Source organism: Ptychodera flava, chromosome 22, assembly GCF_041260155.1.
Source record: "Ptychodera flava strain L36383 chromosome 22, AS_Pfla_20210202, whole genome shotgun sequence".
Lineage (NCBI taxonomy): Eukaryota > Metazoa > Hemichordata > Enteropneusta > Ptychoderidae > Ptychodera > Ptychodera flava.
In genome coordinates this window covers 22,147,605-22,163,763 of record NC_091949.1, presented here as the reverse complement: position 1 = coordinate 22,163,763, position 16,159 = coordinate 22,147,605, and the positions used below count along the sequence as shown (strand labels likewise).

General features: G+C 36.7%; 1 protein-coding gene across 1 annotated transcript; it reads left to right on the top strand.

The window, feature by feature from the left end:
- The first annotated feature begins 1,250 nt into the window (after nucleotides 1-1,250).
- Nucleotides 1,251-15,561, top strand: LOC139122956 (KIF-binding protein-like). The gene is made up of 16 exons (XM_070688846.1): nucleotides 1,251-1,382; nucleotides 1,713-1,830; nucleotides 2,811-3,034; nucleotides 3,892-3,956; nucleotides 5,076-5,199; nucleotides 5,681-5,822; nucleotides 6,296-6,458; nucleotides 9,012-9,288; nucleotides 9,420-9,518; nucleotides 9,907-10,079; nucleotides 10,946-11,026; nucleotides 12,413-12,450; nucleotides 12,720-12,813; nucleotides 13,293-13,349; nucleotides 13,693-13,759; nucleotides 14,320-15,561. Exons 1-16 carry the CDS (start codon nucleotides 1,296-1,298, stop codon nucleotides 14,404-14,406), a joined length of 1,896 nt encoding a protein of 631 aa, XP_070544947.1. The 5' UTR covers nucleotides 1,251-1,295; the 3' UTR covers nucleotides 14,407-15,561.
- Nucleotides 15,562-16,159: the final 598 nt, after the last annotated feature.

The following is a 16,159-nucleotide window of genomic DNA, read 5'->3' as shown; positions in this document are numbered from 1 at the left end:
AATTCAGGTACATAGTTCAACACTTCTACAAAGCTTTATGAAGGAAAACAGAAATTTACACAACAAGCAACATGTAGGCCTGTAGTTGATACCTCACTTATAGTTTGTTCATTAGCTCATTCCCTGTTTTACACGACGATTATGGATGACCCAGGAATATCAAGACAGCTTTTAAACCTTCGAGATAGCTCCCCGGTTTCAAATTGATATTGTCAATAGTACAGAAACCTGCTACCCTGCAATTGTTGGCAAATTGTACACATATGAAGCTGATTTTATAGCAAAGCTCACCAAGATTATGTCATAATGGCAGAGTACTGTAATAGTTTTAACTTGATAAGTGCTGATATTGCCGAAGATCACCACACGATAGCCAAAGTACTAGTAAACCTACACTGTAATATTATCTGAATGGTTCTTTCTCAAAAGTCATTTTTATGGCAGAATGCACCTCAGGAACAGGTATTTGGACTCTTGCAGTACTTATCTGGTCAAATCTTGCAATGGTTCATTTTGAAGCACTTGGAGAAGGTAAATTTTTCTCTATTAATTATATGAAAATCAACAATTTTTATATTCCCATAAAGTTAACACATGGACGGCTGCCATGTCCAATGTCAATTATCAGTAAATATTAGGCAATTTTTTTTGCAACTACCAAGATTTGCAGTGACCCCGAACTTTGGCCTTGATTTGGTAAGAATACAGTTAAAAGTTTCTTTGAGGAAAGTTTGAGCAAAAGTTTAAAGGGGGTGGTTGTCAGAACTCGATCTGCTCAAAGGTTGCCAGGGACCCCTGCGACCAATGTAAATACTGTATCTAGGGTACGTTGGCAAAGTTGAAACATGCTTGTCAAGAATAAATATCGTAAACTTTATAAGTTGCGGCTATGTTGAAGTGATGCATATAGATATCATGCATGAAATACATTGTTTATAAACAAGAACATCGCACCCGCGCAGTTCCTACGACCCCCCCCCCCCCCCCCCCCCCCCCCCACCCCATTTAACTTCACTTTTTGAAGCATGTACTACATGTATTGTACAGATCATTATTCCATATCCTCTGGTTTTGGTATTCTCCATTCCACACATATTTTCACATTCCTCGTTGCTTTGCAGAATTGAGCCCTAGCATAGTGTTTACAAGGATGAGGTTTAGGCCTAAAGTAAACGTACTGCGGCCACTCGGAGCACAGGGTGAACACTGATGCGCTAACATTTACTACGAAAGATTTCACAACATCATCGCTGGGGGCGTTAACAATAGTCATATCGTCATCATCAACTATCAAGATGGCAGCCTCCACAGAGCAAAGTGAAGCTGGGGACATGAGTGAAATTTTCACAAAATATGAGAAAGCTAGAAAACTTAGCGAAGAGGTACGTGTCACATCTCATAGAATGTTGTCTGTGATCTCGCCTGAGTCTTCATGATTTTTTGTGGTAGTCTCAATGTGTACATGATCACCACTGTCGTGTTCTAAGGTCGCTTTCAGTTTGACTCCGACTGTTTGACATGACGGGAACTGGTCAATTTGCCGTCAATTGGACCCTATGATTTGACGCTGTATCTTTTTTAGCTCACACTTGGCATGTGTATTTATTGAATTCTCATTGTCTCATCATCATTGTAATCATCATCATGTGTGCAAGATGCAGATTAGTGTAGGATTACATTGACTCATTCCAAATATTGTGTTCAATCTGTAGGACTCCAAAGCTGATCCTGAAACGGAACCATACAAATCTAAATACGAAGCCAGGGAAATACTTGTTGAGTTGAAAACCATGATACAGGCTCTATTAAATGAAAATGAACACAATGAAGGTAAGGCAGTAGTAGTGCAGGCATGATTATAAATTTTGATGGCAAGTGCTCAGCGTATCGATAGAAATAATTGACATGCTTGGCAATAGCAATGGCTGAGAGAATGGACTTTCTGGTAGAATGTATATGCAACAAGTTTGCTATCATTTTATCAGGGGTGAGGAAATCCACTCATTTTTTTTGTCTGAGGACCAATATGAATAACAGTGGTCCTCCAGCCTATTTTGGTCGTCCTGCATCACAATTTTATCATTCACTACTGTTATCTGGTGTATGTGGTGTATTTGATCATCAAAGAAGTGGATTCACCATAGTGAACAAAAAGTAAAGATGGTGCCAGACCTTTGATCACTGGATTTACCCAGCACTGATAATGAACCATCAAAGGAAAGAGTCAATGTACTATGCTTTACTAGCTGTTCACAAAAACACATGAAGAGTCGTAGGCTGTCGGCCTTTGAATGTTTTATCATAATGAAAGGAACTGCAGAAGATGCTGCAGTAGACATACAAACAGGTGTTCATCTTCTAACCCTTTCATTCAGTAATATCATAAAGAATTTTTTGTAATTTTATCTTCCACAATAGAAATAATTAAAAGACAGTTAATATATTCATAATGACAAACTCACTGATAGTGTGCCTGTCTGTCCAGTCATACACATTATAGCCAAGTGATTGGCTGTTGGCCTTCGACTGGTAATACTGTGATTATGACTGTAACAGGCTTGGTTCATCTGGTGTAATTTCAGATCTGTTTAAACAAAGAATTCTCATTAACTCTCCATGGTACATTATTCCAACGATAAGTAAAATGGGTCTGTGAAGTAAAGAAGACATCTTATCCCTTGTAGACAAAATTCTTCTAAAGATCTCCCATTCAATGTATCTGTTCTTGTAGGATGGATAAAGGTAAACTGTAGTCCAGCAAGTTTTACTGTCTTTGCTTATATTTCTCCATTTTTGCTTTCCCTCCACAGATGTTCAATATCAGCTGAATGCTCTAGAATGCCTACTTGCTTCAAATTATATAGAAACTGACGAAACATCATCTGGTGAAGAGCATCTCAATAAATGCCTGTCAGCATTGCAAAGTGAAAAATTGAATCAGAAGTGTGTCAGTATTGTACTGAGTACACTCAATCAGTATGGGATACTGTGGTGTGCTAGGAGTGACTTTGACAAGGCACTGCACTATCTACAGGTATGAATTGGCTACATTTCCATCAGCCTTGTCTAGCCTTCCTGTTACTGCTGTTGTATTATGTAGAGATCCATCTTTGTCAGTGAAAATAATAGACAAGAGGTCTTTACCTATTGTCTATTGTGAAAGCAATAGACAAGAGGTCTTTACGGAGGGTTAAAGGTACAATGAGCAGTAGGACAGGTTGTCAGTTGTAAACTAGTGAAATTTCTACAAGTACAAGTGGAAGTCTAACAGCTCAGAGCTCTGAGCCATTAAACTTCCATGCTTTGCATTTCCTGTTGGTTGCTGCGGTAAGTCTGAATCCATATCAAGAAAATAAGAGTTGAATTACTTGAACACAGTATCGGTATTAAAAACTGGTAGAATAAGTTTATCTCCATAGGTGGACATAGACACAGATAGTGACTTTAGATAATGAATTTCACATATTCTGTGTATGAACCAGTCTCTTTCATTTTTTTCGGTGAAAGAGTAGATATACATGTATATCATGTCAATACATACACCTTGTTTTTTATTTAAAATCTGAAAGCTAGTTCTGTATTTGTCATTGAGATTTGAAAGTTTTTCAATGGATTTCCCCTAAGTGCAATGTACTGTACTATTATTTGACAGCAGAATGAAACTGCAGCCTACTACCGGTATATCCATTTTCACTACACTGTCCCAATTATTAGCAAGAAAAATGACATATTACAAACCCTAAAACCAAGCGCCTTTCTTTCATATGATGCCTGCAATGATCATAAAGTGGGCAGCACACCATCTATTTCTATTGTGTTGTCTACCACTGATGAATAAGAAATACAAGTGATCATCTGATACCTTTGTGTTTTTGTTTTTTTATCATTTAGGAATCAGAGAGCCTGTATGCTCAGTACTTACATGAAGTAGGCAAAGCACCGTATAGTATACATGAGTAAGTGTTCATAGATTTATCAAGTGTAATTGAAATCTGTTTTATGCTCTTGCCTAGAAACCAATATCATGAGATGATTTCTCATTGCCAGGTAACATGCCTTATCATATTTTACCGCCGTGTGATACAATTAAGATAGTATGCACCTCAAAAGTTAATTTTTTGCTCAAAATTTCCTAAATGAAACTGTCAACCATTCTTTTATCAAATCAACAGTAAAAATCCAGGGTCACTGTGCAGAGTTTGGAATTAGTGAACATATTACCCAACATTTTGTGATATTTTAAATTCAAAATGGCCGCCATTCCTATGTTAACTCTATTGGGCAAAAATGAAATTTTTGGATTTTTGAAAAAAACTAAGACAATGAAAGTTTGTATTTCTCCAAGAGCTTTAAAAGAGCCCTGACAAGTGATAGATCAGAAAAGAATTGTAGAAATTGAGAGTCCGAATATCTGTCCTGAGGCGCATGCTACCTTAATTCAGCATGCTTTAGTGTACTCTAAATGAATGCAATGATCATCAAAAGATGCAAAATATGTATTTTCAGGCGAAAAATTTGAATTAAGCATGCATACTGTGGCAACCACCTCACCCTATCCTCTCAAAAAATCTGTAACACAAAAAAAGGTTACTCTTTGTCCACCTGATAAATCAGTACCTCTTGTCAGAATGCTATGTTCGACTTTCGATCATGACGATTGCTCAGTTTTGTTGCCTTCACCATATCAGTGACAAATATTTTAAGATAAATTCTAATTTTTATGCTGTGGTTCTTTGATTCGTCAGTCTGAAACTATCATCGTCATTTTTGTCCCCTTCTTCTATTTATGAATCTATAAATACCATATTAATCAACAAATGATAAGATATCTTTAAGACTGGCAGGCCACATCACAATCTGTACAACAGTCTGCCAAAGTATAATGCATCAATTTTGTGATCACCATCAACTAATAACATTCTGCTGAAGTTTATTCCTTCTCTTTACTCTGTTATGATATTTATATGACCAGTGCACAGACTTTGGGTAAGTCTAAAGTTATCATGATGTTGTTGCGATAGCTGGAAATCTCCAAGGAATATTAACTTTCATCGTATATTTGTAATTTGTCCCAGATTATTTAGATCTGAAGATGACAGACTATCTGAACATGATAGACAAGCAAAATTTGAACAAATACACACTCTGACACTCTACTTCTTGGCTCAAGTACACGGCAAACTGGATCACAAGGACAAGGTAAAAACCAATGATTTTACTAGTGTGTAGGTAACTAAAAGGAGGCACCGTGGGACAGTGGCTAGGGTACCGGACTCACTATTGGAGGATGATGAGTTTGAGACCTGGTAGGTCCAGAGTAACGGACTCAGTGTCAAAGGACATTGAGTTCAAGACTCCAGCATGGTGTTGTGCCCCTGACCAAGGCACTTTACTCATTGCTCCATTGGGTAGTGGGTTGTGGGTACCTCATCCTGTAATTGGGTTCGCCTGTTGGATGGGTAATAAAAAAAAAATAAAAAGTTACATTATTGCTTAAATATCATCGTCTCATATTCAGGTGTAGTTTTTGTCGTACTTCTCTTTCAATTCATTATCAGTACATAGATTTGTCAGTCTTTGTCTCACCCTGATTCACCTTGACCTCCAAGCAATGCCTCCCCCCCTGGATTTCAGAAACCATGGTTACGTGACATTTTACTTATTTTCTTTTATCCTGTAGTCTGCCATGTATTGCCATACAACATTACAAAGACAGCTAGAGACAAACCAGTATGATCCAGTAGACTGGGCAACGAACTGTGCCACATTGTCACAATATTATCTCACAAATGATAATTATAATCAAGCAAGACATTGTCTGGGTAAGTTTCACATCTGATGCACCAGCAATAGTGAGTATATACATGGACTGAATTGGTCAAAGCCGAGTAGTATACCTTTGCAGAGATGGTTTATTGCTATTATGTAATGATTGTATATTGAAATTCTTGCATGAAACGCCAAAGAGTAATGTTCTCTAGCAAACACTTGCGCGTGTTCCAATCATGCTATATTACAAATATAACATGATTATTTTAACGCCTCAACCAATCAGATTGCAGTATTTGCACCATCAATATACTGCAATGATGTAATTCATAATATATATTTCGAGATAGTGCCTTTTACATTAAGCCATGGATTCAAGTAAGTCAGTGATGTAGTCTGAAGTATAGTTTTGGTAGATTTTCCTTTTCAAATTCTCTGGAGATAATATTACCACCCAGAACACCACATAACTCATGTATACCAGTATGCACATATAGTAACTATGAGACCGTCAATTATTTCACAGCCAGTGCAAGTAAAGTTTTTGAAGAGGCTTATGAAAAATACATTGAAGAAGGGACATCTAGAGAAAGTGAAGATACTGGAGTTGATGATCCGTTACCATTGAGAAAGGCTGACATTGCAAGATGTTGGACTAAATATTGTATAGCATTACTTACTTTATCCAAGTAAGGACAGCTTTATTTCACCCTTTTATGACCATGGTTTGGCCCAAACCCATTGTTATCAATGATGATTGTGGACCTGTTTACAGGGAATAGGAGTGGACATGTTTAAATTTCTGTTACAAAAAAACAAACCAATTGATTATATCAATGTTAAACCCCGGTGCGGGGTATAAAAGACCCCTAACTCATCGAAAATTCATAATGGCGCTTGAGTGACAACTGGCAACAGCAAGGTAGACCGCTCCGTGAAAATCAGCCGAAGCGATTCTCAAACAAACATTATTGGCATACCATAAACATAGACTGTTTCATAAACACGTAGGCCATACAGGTATCCGCAAAGTTTCACAAAGCCTTTTAAAATTACGACGATTAGGGGAAAAATCGCTTTCGTAACAAAGGAAATGGCCCCAGGGAACAGTCGTTCTGCGATTCAAACAATTGTCAATCATTCAGTGACGCGCAGAGGTGTAAACTGGTCAAACATTTGCTGTGCATACGAGAATTAAATTACGATGTAAACAAACCATGTGTACGCTTAGAGTTACATGTATGTTGGCGTGCACACAGAAGGAAAACTTCGTGGTTGTCATAAACTATTTTACTAACAAGCGTTTATGATGCAATGACATAGCGAAAGTTAGCGATCGGTCATGACGTCGTGTTGTTCACCTATTTCCTACCATTTTCCCATTTCCTACCATTTTTCGTGTTTCTCAGTCAATGTTCAGATCGGTATTTCGTTATTTCAACATACGAAATTGCCAGCATCGGATTATTTTTAATTTTATGTTTATTACTTTCTTGATGATTATTTCCACTACGTACGGCGCCATTTCCGTATGTAGATATGGCGGTCAGTAGCCAAATCATTCTCCACCTCGAATCTTCAGTAAATCAACTCAGCAAAAACTTCAGTAGATCAACTCAGCACGCTCCTATTTTTATTAAATTGATATTTTTTCCTTCTTTCTTTTTTCTTTCGCGTATTGTGAAGGCTGTACCTAAGCTTATAGTCAGAAAGTGATTTGAGAGCAAACAGATTACGCAGATAATGCGAACGATTGCAACCGTTACCAACAGACTCATTATGCAGAGCCATGCCCCAAAACGCCCAACCATACTTGGCATTAATCCAGATCCCGGTCCATTTCGCCCCGGGCTTTAAGGTAGTATGCGCCTTGAAAGTGAAAGTACTATAACTTTTGCTCAAACTTTCCTCAAGTGATATATCAACCATTCTCTTTTAAAATCAAAAATAAAAATTTGGGGTTACTGTGCAAATTTTGGTACTGGAGAAATAAATTACCCAAAATTTATCTATATTTGAAATTCAAAATGGCCGCAGTCCCTGTGATAACCCTTTGGAGAAAAATAAATTTATTAGAGTTTCGAAAAACTAAAATGGTGAAAAGTTATCTTACACCAAGAGCTTTAAAATGAACCCCCACAAGTGGTATATCAGAATAGAATTGTAAAAGTTTTAGAGTCTGAATATCTGTCCCTGAGGGGCATTCTACCGGTACCTTAAGGATGTACGAGCGGTACGCGCGCGTGGAATTTGTCACTTCCCATAGGATTACATTGAAATTTGCTGGAAAATCAATTCTACTAATGTCATTTTTCATGAAATTTGCACAAAGCTCAGTCTAGAGAAATAAATAATACTGATCAAATAAAATTATATGGTCACCGCGCTAAATTTTGAGATAAACAGCATTGAATTATTTCGTCCATAGAAAATGCATTGGTGAAAAAATGCTGACTCAGCATTTTTTTCTCACAAATGGCAAAATTCATGGTCATTTATCTCACAAACGAGCGCGGTGACCCCTATATTTTATCACACATTTTGATAATACTTACAAAGGAGAATCCAAAAATTGACAATTTAGAGAAATGACATTACTTTTAATTTTACCGATCGTACATCCTTAAAACAGGTTAGGAAATCAGATATAGCAGCTTTGAAATGTCAGATGATAATGATGCCATGGATTTGGAAAAAAAAAAGACTGGAATCATCCAGCATTCATCAAACATTGTAGAAACTTAATAACAGTTGTATATCTTTCGTAAACAATCTTGCCACAGTTTATTTCTTGTCTGCCCATTTTCTACTCAGAAAATTTGCATGTGTATTGTACAGAACACCATCACCAAACCAATGTGTTTGTGATGAGCTTTCTTAATGTTGTGATCAATAGCGGTAACATTGAGAAGGATAGGAGAATTTCAACACTGACTCTTAACTACAAATGTATTTTTAGTGTTTGGTTCTAATATTAACCATTTTAAAATCACAAGTTCAAGTGTGTACGTTACATTTAATCTTGGTCACATTTCTTGTTACTACATACCATATAACCATGTAGCTTGAGGAAACATATTTTTCCAATGTTTCACCTGAGGGTTTTGTTGATGTGCGTCTGTCTGTGTCTATCTTTCAAAAATATTCTGTCATTGCTAGCCATGATAGTTTGACAAGGCACTTATATCTTCCGTTGCTTTCTTGAGTTCATAGTTTTACCCCATAGATCTCATTATTTTCAGAGACACTTTACTTAGACAGTATCAGATGGATGAAGACACTGAAGGACAAGATCAAGAAGGAGAACAATCTGAAGGTGATGCACAAGGAGCATGTGGAGAAACCCAGAAAAATTCTGAGAGTCTTGAAGAAAACAGTGAAGAAAATGGTGAAGAAAAAGAAACAGATACAAATGAGTCAAAAAATGGCGGAGATAAACTAGAACTCAGATTTGAATCGCTTGAATTAACAGCATATGAAAATCAAGTCACAGACAAACTGGTCAAAACTTATGAAATGGTGAGAGTTTTGTGCATATTTGAAAAATTGAATCTTTTTTGTGTCTGCAAAGGAATTCAATGCCTCTGTGCTGGATCAATGCTTCACTAATACAATTTCATGTGTGACCTTTTCAACTGGTTTGATTTCAGGCAAGGGATGTATTCCGGAATGGTCAAAAATGGATTCTTGAATCCAAGGAACACTATGTACTGGATGGTTTTGTTTCGGATAATATCAGTATTATACAAGTAAGTTACATGCATGCCACCAGTGCCTGTGTAGACTTCCACTTCTCAAAAACAGAAAATTTTAAGTATGGAGATATTTATGCAGATTATAATATCAGCACATAGAAATGTACACAAAGGTAAACAGTATGCAGTTTTCTTGTGCTTTCTTTATGCTTTCCTTATCATTTGTGTATTGACAAAATTCAGGAAAGTTCTAGATAAGTATTTGATTTGCTATCTCCAGCATACAGTTAAGTATTTTCACATTGGTGTAAAGTTTGCAAAAAATGCACCGGTACACAAACATGAATATTTACAGTTGTAAAAGCATTTATGATTGGCTCATTAGACAGTTTTATTAATTATTTTGCCTTGTCTCATCTCTGTCTGTTTCCTCTTATTTCAGGATTATAGTATTCTCTTCAAACTTCTGGCATTCTTTGAACGTGACCTTGAAAGACGATGTAAAATGCATAAAAGAAGAATTGACATGTTACAAAAAATACTGACAGATCTCAATCAACAACATTTTCTCATGTATTGCCGTCAATTACAGTTTGAAATGGCTGATATATACAGGTGAGTCATACCAGTCTGAAATGAGTAATGGGTGCAGGTGGGTCATACCAGTTTGAAATGGGTAATGGGTCATACCAGTTTGAAATGGCTGATATATACAGGTAGGTCATACCTGTTTGAAATGGGTAATTGGTGCGGGTGGGTCATACCAGTTTGAAATGGGTAATGGGTCATACCAGTTTGAAATGGGTAATGTATACAGGTGGGTCATACCTGTTTGAAATGGGTAATTGGTGCGGGTGGGTCATACCAGTTTGAAATGGGTAATGGGTCATACCAGTTTGAAATGGGTAATGTATACAGGTGGGTCATACCAGTTTGAAATTGGTAATGCAGACAGGTGGGCAGTGGGTCATACCAGTTTGAAATGGGTAATGGGTCATACCAGTTTGAAATGGGTAATGTATACAGGTGGGTCATACCAGTTTGAAATTGGTAATGTAGACAGGTGGGCAGTGGGTCATACCAGTTTGAAATGGGTAATGGGTGCAGGTGGGTCATACCAGTTTGAAACGGGTAACTTGTACAGGTGGGTCATACCAGTTTGAAATGGGTAATGTACTGGTATACAGGTGGGTCATACCAGTTTGAAATGGTTAACATGTACAGAGGGGTCATACTGGTTTGAAATGGGTGACATATCGTGTACAGATGGGCCATACAAGTTTGAAATTGGTAATGTATGCAGGTGGGTCATACCAGTTTGAAATGGGTCATGTATACGGTACATGATAATCATAAAATCTTATGACACTCCATGCAAGTGTTCATTTTCTTGTTAAATATTGTGATTATCATCGTTTAATGTGTCATTCCAATAAGCTACAAAACTCAGTTGCTAGGATTTCTGTATTCCTCTTTCTCAGTGAAATGGTTGATTTGAAGATTTCAATCACAGAGAGGGAAGACAGGGTTACACCCTATGCTATCAGTAAAATCAACACCCTGTAAGTCTAGTCTATTATTATACATCTACCATTGAGAACAAGAGAATTTTATGTATGCTAAGAAACCTACAGAACGCCTGTTTCATAACATTTACCATTTCTCAGCGCCCCCACCCCCATGTGTAGTGCATTCTGTGACTGCATCTGTGCATTCTCTCTGTTGAACAGTTTCAAGCAATCTATTGAATGACTGTGAGAATATGTCTTGCACTCAGTCTCTGTATGTGTAGTGCACAGGCTGTTCAGAAGCAAGTCCAAGATTGCATTCCATACTTGCACTGTAAATTTGAAGGAAAATTTTTGAGAGTGAACAAAAACAGTCAATACTCAGCCCATTAGATGCCCTAGTCGCAAACGTCAAATGTATAGTAATAAGGTTATCACGAAAGTACTAAAAAGGATGTACTCGGACATTTGCCTCACTTTTTGCCCTCTGCTTCACGCAGGGTGATACCTTGCACAAATGTCCCTGTGCATCTTTTCCGGTATATTCATAATAACCTCATAATATCTGTAATTTTTTATTGGGAAATGCATCAGAAATTCTTTGTACTTTTAATGGTCTCTGCCAACAAGTTCAAAAATGTCAAGTGAATTACATGAATTCACCCTTGTATCATGGGCTATATCCAAGTGAAGGCTACCAATAATATTTGAACACTTGTCTTGCCCACCTATCTCAGTTGCTTAATGTCTGTCAAAAGTGGAAATGTTGAATGTTTGGATGAGATATGTAAAGGTTGTAGCTCTCATCGACACTATATAGATGAGAATGATTATCATGGAATGGATGCATTATAAAATCAGTATCAGTATCAATACTTACATTTGTGAAAATAGTTGCTCTGATAATTTTAAATTGGCTAGACTTGGGTACCAACATGAATCAATTACGATTGGTACAATTGATATAGAAACAAGTCACATGTTATCACGCTCAGGTCACATATTATCACAGTCAAGTCACATGTTATCACAGTCAAGTCACATGTTATCACACTCAAGTCACATGTTATCACACTCAAGTCACATGTTATCACACTCAAGTCACATGTTGTCAAACTCAGGTCACATGTTATCACACTCAAGTTACATGTTATCACATCCAGGTCACATGCTATCACACTCAGGTCTCACGTTATCACGCTCAAGTCACATATTATCACAGTCAAGTCACATGTTATCACAGTCAAGTCACATGTTATCACACTCAAGTCACATGTTATCACACTCAAGTCACATGTTATCACACTCAAGTCACATGTTGTCAAACTCAGGTCACATGTTATCACACTCAAGTTACATGTTATCACATCCAGGTCACATGCTATCACACCCAGGTCTCACGCTATCACGCTCACGTCAGCAAATCCATTCCTTTTCCAGGATAGGGCAAAGTCTGAAGATGTTGCAAATGTTTGTAGGTGAGTCTCTCCCATCCTTACAATTCAATTCTACCAATATTACTTTTGAAAAAATGGAAAAGAGTTTGGCTCTTTGCAGGCAATCAAACACTTTGGTGATGCTGTCAAGAAATTGATTTTTTTGATTTTTTCACCTGTTATTTCAGTATTTGTAATTGAACACTGAAACTTTGACACTAAAGAAATAGTAATCAATCTTATGGTATTTTCCAAAGTTACAAAATCAGTTGTACTGTATGATTTACGAGTTCCTTCCTTACCTGTGATAGATACTTTGAGAAGTCCAGATGGTAAAATGCCAGAGAAGATTGAAGAGGATATGTTAAGACCAACGTTGATTGCAAACTTCTGTATGGGTAGACTGTGAGTAAAACATGGTTGCTTAACTGTAGTACACTGGCAGACTGTCAGTCTGCGATTTGGTCTGCAATTTGAATTTCCTCTCTGTTGCATACATTCGTTCACTGTTCACTCCCCCATCCCCAAAATACAACTTTATTTTGTTGTAAAACATACATACCGGGTAGTTAAGTCGCCATCAAAACCCAGAGAAGCGGCAAGATATTTGATACGATGTGTCGTCAACAGTTGTATATACATGTAGCACAGTTTCTGAGCAATTGCTTTACTCTTGCCAGCTGATAAAAAATGTTAATATGGCGACAAAAATGCTGCACTTGTATGTGATGAAATCTACAAAGCCACTTGGCTATTTGTATTACATTCAATTACAAGTAGAACGGTTCATTCAGACACCTATCAAAGCAATAGAAGATTACTGCTTAGCATGTTATTGATAGCATCAAAAATGACTAGATTTTGCACACTCATGTTTATTACAGTTACTCCAAATACATTGAACCTGATGTGAACAAGAAGGTAGACTACATATTGAAAAGGTAAGAGTTAATTTTGAGAATGTATTTTGTCCTTTTAATCTCCGTCACAGTTGATTGACCATGATCATATATACAAACAATGTCCATGGTAATACAGATACACATTTACAGATACAGATGTACAACCAGAAGTCATTGAAGGCAATGAATATCCAGAACTGATGTGTTTATCGTGAAATATTTTGGAGAAGCATGGTTGACCAAGGAGTTACCCAGATTACAGCTTTATACAGTGTCTTCTCATCACCCTCAATTTTACATTCCATATATGTATGACAATGTTAGTTATGGCAATGAATTTTATCCTTTGATGATAAATTTGAATCTCTCTTCTCTATTTCAGCACTGATAAATATCATTTTGTTGTTGACTACTGTGATAGGTATCCAGAAACCATTAACATCATTAAAGTGAGTATTGCATTCTGAAAGTGTACATCTCGTGTGTTAGCCATTCGGCGCTGTAAAGGGACAGGCAAAGAGAAAACACAGACCTTATGAGGTCATATAGTATACAGTGGTTTGCGTAGACCCGTTGGCATAAGATGAACTAGTCTATATCTTGTCTAAATCGAGGTATTGTCAACACTGTCAGGCATAACCATCAGCTTGGCGGTATTATCCGTCAATTACAAAGAAATCAACGATGCAAAAGTCCAAACATTGTCTAGCAGATGGTCAGACATAGTCAAAACAACACCACCACACATCCACGCACACAGCCTGCTAACTGTCTGGGACATGTCACTTGCTGTCAAATATGTGGCTTTTCGCATTTACAAATTTTTGAACTGACAAACATAAACTCATACATTGTTTGTATATATATATATATATATATATATATATATATATATATATATATATATATATATATATATATATATATATATATATATATATATATATATATATATATATATATGTAAAATTTACTGTTTTCATTTCTTTGTATGATTTTCATTTTTCAGGCGGAGCATGAACTATGTAGAGAGATGGTGACACTTCTTCCTGTGAAGTTACAGCAGCTGAGACCATCAGCATCCAGTCATTCTTGAATCTAGTCAGAGAACTTCAACTGATTTCATGGCTTTACACGTATCTGCTGCATTGACAACCGTAGTATTCACAAGTTAAATGTGATGTATCTGTGACATTTTTCTTGTTACGCTTATGCCGCCATTTTTAATGCGTGTGCCAACATTTTGAACACTTGCTTTACATTGAAAAATGTCTGTTCCAGAGAAGATAACTAACTCATTATATGCTGATAACTGTATTGCTGTTTAAAAACCTAGAGCAAAATAGCTCAACTCCATGGCAAGTTTGAAGGACAAAAATGTCCAGCTTTTGGCTATTTTATTTCACTTGATGTTAAGTTTATTTGTCACTTTGTTGTTTTTTAAACTTCAAACTTGTACGTGTGAGTTTCAAAAGTTTTCACTAAAGGCTAATTCTAGAATAGTTTACCCCATGATGTTGACCCACTGACCACTTAACATAGCCCTAAATCCTAACCCTAACCCTAACAATGTGTGGTTGTACCATAATGTCAAGAGGTAACTATTGTCATATTATACAAGGGATCAGGGTTACCTATCTGCAGTTTGACGCAATTACTCCTGGACATTTACCCCTAGCCCTATCTCTAACCTAATCCATAACTGGCTGATGGAAAATGTCCTGGGGTAACCTTCCTGATACCTCAAGCCCTGTTGACGGCCACTACACACCAATGCCAAAATTCAAAATTCAATGTCGGAACAATAACACCTCGAGGACAAAATGAGGAAAACCTTTACATGGATACAGAAGTTCTGAACACCACGCTGTGAATGTGAGATTCTATGCTTTGGCATTGTACTTATCTGTCTACATCGATGTTTAGATATCATCATCTTGTATTATACATTTATTCATAGATATCTTAGACTATCTTTTAGACTTTTGATGTACATGATTGTATAAAAGTATACGTTAACATAGTGTACAATGTATGTAATACCATTCTAAGGATGCAAATTGTATCTACTTGTATCACTACATTGTAAGGAGTAAAGTGGACAGTGGTCGTTATGAGCTACTAGTGTATCAGTATCATTGTCAAGTGTTGTTAGCTTAACATCGCCATATTAATTCAAAACGTAGCATCCAGTTCATGAATTCACCTGATTGAAAAAATTTATTCAAAGTGAATGAAAATTACTGTAGCAGCAAAGAAATGTTGTACATACGTTACATGCATGAGGTTTAGAGATACTTCAAATATTTATTCCAAATCAATACATTGGTTTTCTTTAATTTATAGTGCATGCTGTCTTTGAACAAGCACTCATATGAAACTAGTCTTCCTATTCTATGTCACGGTACCATTCATATTCGTGTACGAACTTAGAGGTTTCATCTATCTTCATTGCCGTAGTGACAAACCATTGCCATGAAAACAAGGCTGAAAATACTCCAATCTGTTGATTAACAGTTTTCATCAACAATTTGTGAATAAATCAGACTCCAGGATATCTGCATACTGTCAACACCAAACCAAATTACACTTTATGACAGTGTACTTCATCTCTTTCAAGCTAATCAGCAACCGTGTACAGCTACCTTGGACTTCATGTGATAAAATTGAATCATCAAATCTTATTCTTGTTAGAATTGATTGTGTGTTTATTTGTTGTAAATTATCTTTCTTATTTGTAAATAAAATACTTAACAGCAGAAACAACATTTTTTGTTGTTCTTTTCCGTACATAAGACGTGAGCTGTGTAACATTGGCGTCATATCGCTATGGCAAAGTTAGGTAACTA